The sequence below is a fragment of the Alligator sinensis genome, unplaced genomic scaffold (assembly GCF_000455745.1).
Source record: "Alligator sinensis unplaced genomic scaffold, ASM45574v1 scaffold674_1, whole genome shotgun sequence".
NCBI classification, from domain to species: Eukaryota; Metazoa; Chordata; order Crocodylia; family Alligatoridae; genus Alligator; species Alligator sinensis.
In genome coordinates, this window is record NW_005842032.1 from 2564310 (window position 1) to 2571981 (window position 7672).

At 44.5% G+C, this 7672-nt stretch overlaps 1 protein-coding gene and 1 long non-coding RNA gene across 3 annotated transcripts in view; one reads left to right on the forward strand and one right to left on the reverse strand.

Annotated features, from left to right (window-relative positions):
- Positions 1-7339, reverse strand: part of LOC102387511 — a 14621-nt gene extending 7282 nt beyond the window's left edge. For both annotated transcript variants that reach the window (XR_323684.2, XR_003093754.1), the window contains exons 1-2: positions 7200-7339; positions 2973-3075 (exon numbers count right to left, since the gene is read on the reverse strand). This is a non-coding gene — a long non-coding RNA (uncharacterized LOC102387511). The remainder of the gene's footprint in view (positions 1-2972; positions 3076-7199) is intronic.
- Positions 7340-7506: 167 nt separating this feature from the next.
- The window catches only part of NRBF2 (nuclear receptor binding factor 2), a gene marked incomplete at its 5' end in the record, with an annotated part of 19397 nt that continues 19231 nt past the window's right edge, over positions 7507-7672 (forward strand). The window contains one exon of the mRNA XM_025202633.1: positions 7507-7626. Coding sequence (XP_025058418.1) covers positions 7507-7626 — 120 coding nt within the window. The remainder of the gene's footprint in view (positions 7627-7672) is intronic.

The following is a 7672-nucleotide window of genomic DNA, read 5'->3' on the forward strand; positions in this document are numbered from 1 at the left end:
CTCTTTCCTGCCTATGCAGGGGGTCGGACTCGATGATCTATTAAGGTCCCTTCCGACCCTAACATCTAGGAATCTATGACTCTATAATGGAACTCCTTTGAAAATAATAAATAGAACTACAAGGTATTCAAGTAGCTACTGTTGTCCTCGTGTTAAATACTCACTGTCTTTTGGCTGCCCTAACCACTGACCTTATGTGATAGTAAGATAGAATACACGACAGTGCGTTGAGAAGCCATGATCCAAATACACTGTAAGGAAGGAAAATGTGATAGCTGAAGATATGTCATTATCTAATAAATTTGGTAATATCTTACCAAAAATGTATCCTCCATACCTGCCAAATCCTTCTAAATCTTATCATAATTTTAAATGTTTCTTCATCCCAAATTGTCAAAACATTCCCAATATTGCATGGTCTTGCCCACATTTCTGCTACCAAACCAATTTGAAGATACATATCCTCTTTGGGCAAAGTCCTGAAATCTGGTTATTTTGAAGACCGAACAAATAAAACCAGACCCATCAGTATGATAGCTGTACAAGTGTAGTGAGAAATAAACTGTCAGGCACATCAGTACATAGGGGAATTCCTTTTGTTTAAAAACTACTTCTTCAAAGGCATAGGCATCCCCATCTCTCTTTGAGGAAGGCACTGTGTGGGAGGCTATGTGGGCTTTTCTACAATGCCACAACTGAGAAGCCTGTCTCTAACTGGTGCTTAACTGAAAATGCACAGTCCAGGCAAAATGCAAAGGCACAAAGAGTAAATAAAGAAGTAGTCAATGCTAGGAAAAGTGTGGGCTGAAGAATTCTGCCTCCTAAGGATGTGACAGTCAAATGAAGCTGGCTCATCATGTGTGTCAAAGGCAGCATTAGACAGGTAAATGGCAATTCTACCCTTCCCTCCTACTCTAAAATTCCACTCTTAAAACACTGTGTATTAAAGGAAGCTTCTGAAAACGCTGAGTATTAAAGGAAGCTTCCTGCTGATGGACACATCCTGATTAGAATTACATCTGAATATACCCTTGTACCAAAAAAGCATTTAACTGATAATTACATAATCAACGTGATATTTTCTGATACACTTCTTATGAGTAAAAAATCTAAAACATATACACACACACACACACACACACACACATATATATATTTGCCACACAGGATTAAGCTGACAATGTTTAAAAAAAAGTTATCACAATATATCTTCCTTTCCACAAAATCATTAAGCTATATATGTTATATTTCTGGGAGTTTTGTACTGCAACTTTCAGTCTCTTAGGATTCTACTCTTTATAGGCAGCCTTTTTTGTGCAAAATAACAAAGGAGATTCTAAGGTGGTGTGGCACTAAAGAGTTGGTTATCGTAGAACCTGTCAGCAAGCCAGTAGATGTCCCGAGATGTCCCTCAGAATGAAATCGTGCACTGATGATTTGGCCCAAACTTAGGTTCTAATGTTGCAGCTGGCTTTATGAAAGGGATTGCCTGTGCCTCCTTGACTATTTATAGTCCACAACAGCTCAGGAAACTAACCCCGTGAAGTTCCTTCAGGATAAGAACCTAAAGGAATTTTAGTTTCAACAGAGCTAGAAAGTGGGATTTGGCAAGCAAAAGTATTAACAAAATAAAGATTAAACAAGGACCAGTCTTGCTAGCCCCCAGCTTTAAAAAATCATGAGTCAAATGCCAACATCATGAGATTGATTTAAACATTATGAGATTTTTAAAAATAAGATTGGTGCTCTTTTTATTTGAGTAAGGTTTTTGAGCTGTTAGGCTTCATAGTCTCATGTTTTTCTTTAAAACCACAAAGGCTAGAAATGTATTTATTTTTAAAAGTAAGCTGAAAGTCTCACGTCATAAGCTGATTTAAGAAAAACACAAGATATTGCCATATCCATGATATAATTATAAGAGCTGGAGCACAGAAGCCTGTGTAAATAAGCTTGTGATCTTCTCCTCTTTCTCTGTACTTAACTCTTTGCAGTCTCTCCCCTTCAGGCTCACTTCTCTGAGGGCGCTGACAGATGTGCAGCTCCCTGCTGTAACTCATGGCACTTCACAGAAAACACCACGAGTTATAGTGACCCCCACCCAACAGACATTCGCTGTTTGGGGACCAGGGGGAGGGTGGAAATAGAGATCCATTTTGGAACTGATCCAGCAGAGAGAGGCTGTATAGGTCTGCAGCCTCTTCCCTAGCCATACCACTCCCCACACCCAGCTCCAATGGTGTCTGCAAGATGGGAGGGAGGAGGGGGAAGAAGAGCTATGGTCTGGGGTTTGTGGGGGCAGGTGGATTGGAGCCCCCGATGCAGGGAAACATGCAGGGACAAACAGATGTTAATGAAGGTGCTCTGCTTTGGAACACCTTTGTCTGAACCCCATTAAATGCAGATTAATTTGTCATGTGATGGGCACTTTTAAAGCGCTCTGCAGCCGTACACTTTTGTCAGGGCATGGGTGCAGAGCACTTTCAAGGGGCCGATTGCATAACAAATGTCATTTCTGTTAGTGCCCTGAGTGGTGATATAACCACTTATTTATTAATGTCTCCAACCTGGCCTACCATGTCTTATCAAGAGCTGACCCGCAAAGATGGCACAGAAAAAACCTCCAAACACAGGGCTCTAAAATGTGAGAGAATTTGTGTAATTCTGACCACCTCTGCTATCCCCCAGCAACTGCTTGTTCCTTCAGAAAAGCAATCAAGAAACCAGTAAGTATAAAATGTTAATGGAATTATAACATTTTCCTTCCAAAAGTCTCAAAGAAAATTCTAAAACACTAAATTGTACTGAAAAGAGAGGGAAAGGGCTCCTTTGGATTGTTTATATGTGGAGGTATTAGGACCAGTTTTGCTGTGCAAATCACTACAAAATAAAATATCACACTAGGAAATTCTTAAATAAATATCACGCCAGAGAAAAGGCTTAAGGAATAAAACCTCTTTCTCTACATAACTTACCTATACTGCAGCAGATCAAGAAACACTCTTTATGGTCCGCAATGAGAAGGTACCCGCTCATATCGTTGAATGGGGGCATGGCCAATCCCTTGGATGCATATTGCTATTGATAGTTTGTTGGAACTGTAGTAAGGAACACTGCAGACTACATGGACACCTGAGCAACATTATCTTATGACAGTGCAATTTTATGACATTTTACTCAGCTGATGCAACTTTCCTTTCCCAAACCATTTCTCCCACAGTTGCTGAATTTTGTTTTTTGGCTGTAGTTTTATTGGTCTAAGGACATAGGCAGGCAAGCTTCTTTGGGTAGATGTTATATCTTTTATTAGATTAACCAAATAGCTGCAAAAAAGTTCTTTGCAAGCTTTTGACAACAAGCACCCTTCTTCAGGCACAGGGGGTCTCCAAGGAATTAGGGCACTATTTTATCTGTTTTTTTGAAGAAAACATCTTATGAATTGGTATTTATCTTAACTTCTCCTACGTCTCTTACAAAATGAAATTAAAATTAAATTAATTACTCTTTCTTGACGCTTGTTTATGGAAAACATTCCTCAAAACTAATGATTTTATTTCTAGGAAATTGTTCAGCATAACAGTCTATTTTTAGAAGAACTGTGCTAATTATTGAGAGTTGGTAAGCACATAGGAGGCAATAGTTATTCTATCTCCAGTCATAAATTAAACTTTTTGCATAATGTATTGAAAAAAACATGTAACGAGGTAAGTTTACATATGAATTTTTTTTTCCAGGTCTGAAACTTAGCAAAGAGAACAGCAGTTAATAAAGTGGACAGAAATGTAAGCAATTTGATAGAATATTGTTTCACTGTCAGTGTAACTAGCAAAACCCCCCATTTTTGTTTTTTTTAAATGCATTCCCTCCCCTTCCCCAACCATTTCTGACTTTGTCTCTCCCTCTCTGTTCCCTATAGATAAGTATAAGTGAGCTAAGACATAGGATAAGCTTCAGCATTTTATTTTGGTAATAATTTGTACTTGTTTTGTTTTTTCTCCTTCTTTATATTGTATAATTATTATATTTATATTGATTTTTACTGTTCTATATTACTGTTTTACTGGTACTATATGATTTGGCCTACATATGTAAGTTAGCATAAGTCATGTCAAGTTTCCATTTTGTCTGTCAAGTCTCCATCCTGTCCCCAGGCCCAGTTGTATAACCCATGAGTCACACCTACCCCTCCTATGTAACTTGGTTCCTGAATGAATGGGGATGAATGAGGGTGCTTGAGAGACAATGGCAGTAGGTCTAAAAATAGCTCCCTCTGAATGACCAATCCATCAACACCAATACCTGGACCAATGACCCAGTCCTTGGAACCACCCTCAGCATTCAAGAAACAAAAGATGAGGCAACCCACCATAGTGTCAAGGCTGTACATGCTCAGTAAGGACATCTGGAACCCTCTGGAACAGGACTGACCTTGCCTGGACAGGCCCTCCCCATAGGAGATCAGAGGTAGTTTGCCCCATAAAAGGGGTAGTGAAGACTGACTCCTTGGGACGCCCTCTCCATCTGGACCAGCACCATGCCACACCACCTATCCACCCAGAGGCCCTGCCGGCAACCCCTCTCTGGACAACACCTACTGGACAAAGACCCCTTTCCAGCCTGAATAGGTAGCTATCACCACCCCCACCCCCCCACCTTCAGCCAAGGACTTGGACTCTGCTTCTCTTCCCTACCTGAACTCCAGCCCTTCCACTAAGTCGCTTTCTCCTGCTGCCATTGTGAATGCTTGTGTGTGTATGTGTGCGCATGTGTGTGAACCAATAACTTCATGGGGCTGTATAGTGTGTTGTCTGTTTAATAAACCTGTTATTTGGACCCCTGAGTTGGGTTTTGCTTTACTGTGGTTCTGCCCTGCTCCAATCTCTGCTCCTCACTCCTCTAACTTCTGTCTCATTTCTCCCTCTCCTGCTTCTGGCTCACTGCCACCTCCAACACCTGTCGTGAGTGAGTGAGTTCACACACATACAACCCACCTACACATAGGTACGTTCCTAACTTGGATGGCACGGTATGTGTGTGCGCGCTTGGGGTACCTGGGATACTTGGGGGAAGGTTAAGATGAGAGAAAGAGAGACTCTTTTTTTTTCCCCTGCCATGCAACAGTGACCTCGATTAACCCTGGGACCACTTAATCTTAAATAAACCCAAGCCTCAGTTCCTCAGTCAGCTTCTCTCTAGTCCACCAGTTCTAATCCCAGTTCTGGCAACTTTCACTCCCTACACTTTAACTCTCTCTTTCACCTGAACCTTCCCCCAAGTATCCCAGGTTCCCCAAGCACACACATACATACCATACCATCCATATATATATATATATATATCTCATTGTGTGCATGATATACGAATTAGTGATCTGTGTATGTATACTGAGTGTGCGGGTATTGACAATTGATTTTTGTCTTATTTTTAGTGTGTATGTGCTTGAATTGGTGATAGGTATGCATGTGCCTAGGCTGGTTTGGATGTGCATGTGCCTGAGCTGGTAGTGTGTGTGCGTATGTGTGTGTGTATGCACCTGATTTGTGTGTTTGTATACGTGCAATTGTGTCACACCCTCTTGTCTAACAGCTCAATATTGAGATCCTGAGAGTTGCCCTGACCTCACAGGGTAACATAACCATAAACTCATCCTACATAATACCTAATTTAGACCAAAGTCTGCAGCTGGATTAGTATATCTTGGAAAATGATCATCGATAGATTATGTGAGAGCTCAGGTACCAGAACGCGTAGCAGAATCAGTAAAATATACTAGGCCAGTAAAACATTTGGAAAACACATCTTAATACTTCACCAACTAAAGGGCTCAGCACTAGACTCTGCAAGGTGCCTCATGAAAAAGTAGCATGGGATCTTACAATTCTTTTTGTGGTAATTTAAGAGTGATATTGTATCCATGATGGATCAGAAATGATGCAAGAGGCAAGGATTTCTTAGGGTGATACCTTTTATTGGACCAGCTACGTAGCTGGGATAAAGTTAGACAGGCTTTTGAAAGCAAGACATTCTTCCTCAGGTCTCTGAACATACAAGGGAATAGCAAGAGAATACAGGAAGCCAATGGCTTCCTATATTCAGAGACGCGAGGAAGAGTGTCCTGCATTCGAAAGCTTGTCTAACTTTATCCCAGCTATGTAGTTGGTCCAATAAAAGGTATCACTCTAAGAAATCCTTGCTTCTCGCATAATTGCTGCACCATCATGGCTACAACATCATTCTTCCAATACTGCGAAAGGAATGAGTCCTCTAAGACTGTGCTATGCTTACTTTCTTCCTCAGCTCTCTGAATGCAAGAAGCCAACTATGGCTTCCTATAGTCTCTCCTATATTCTTACAGTCAAAAGCTTGTCTAACTTAATTCCAACTATGCCGTTGGTCCAATAAAAGACATCAAAAAAATGCTTGCCCCTCATTCCTTTCATACAGCTGCAGTGAAAAGAGTATGGGGTAGTTTGATGCAAGGGTTAGAAAAGTGGCTTGGAGGAAACAGGATAGTCCAGAGGGTACCTGGGGGTACCCATGTCCTATTGTGAGCAAGGGCTGGGCCGCTTCTGAATACAGCTGCCACTGATGTAACATCAGAAGGCAGCACTCTCCAAGTGGACCCTGGCCCCTGCGACCCTACCACCAGCACATCCCTGTGCTAATGACAGGGAGACAGAAAGGCCTGACACTGTGGGAAAGCTGGGGCTGAAGGTCCTGCTGAGTTGGCCTGAGTGCAGCAGCAGTTAGGCCTGCAGCTCCTCCACCTGCACCTCCTCCACCTTGGCTGGTGCGCCCTGCCACTGCCCTAGACAGCTTGGGTAGTCTCAGAGCTAATGGGCCAGAAATGATGGAGGCAGTAAGGGCTGCTCAGGGACCACCTGTGCAGCTGGGTTGCAGCTTGCCCAGGTTCCCGGCAGTAGGAGGAGGGCACAGCAAGGTGAGCCTGGTGCAGGTGAGAGGCTTGGAGCAGGTCCACCTTGCAGGACACAGCGGGGCCCGCCTGCACAGCTGGTCAACCTAGGGCCCCGGAGGGCCGCAGCTGGGTGTAGACTCGGGCTCGCACCGCCCACCTTGCTAACGCTGACGTCAAAGATGATGTCAGGAGGCAACACTGGCCATGACCACCCTGCGCATAAGGGCAAGGGCAAGGGCAAGGGCGAGAGCGAGCGGGGCGGGGCCGGGGGGCGCAGGCCAGGCACCTGTCGACTGCCCCTTCCCGGCCGCGGTGGCTTCCTTGGTGTCACTAAAGGAGCAGGAGCCGCCTGCAAGGGCACCGCTTCTCCACGCAACTCCCCAGGCGAAGGCGGCCCCGAGCGGCGGCGCCGGGGAACACACGAGGCCGCCGTAGGCTTGTCCCACTGCGCCTCCGTAGTGGCCGGGGGCAGGACCGCGTCCCTCCCCCCGCGCCGACTGTGTCACAGCCGCACCCTCTCCCTAACTGTCGCCGCGAGGTGGGAGGCGGACCCTGAGTGGGCGAGGCTCCGGTCGATCACGTGGAAGGGTTGAACCAATGACAGCCCTGGAGTTGCCGCCGGCCACAGTAACCGGGCTAGCAGGATTTACCCTGTTAGGAGGAGCCTCTCGCGAGACTTCTGCGCGGCTCTTGTGCTCAGTGACGACACTGCGGTGAGCGCCAGGCGGAAGCGTGCCCGTGTTTATATCGCGGGCCGGG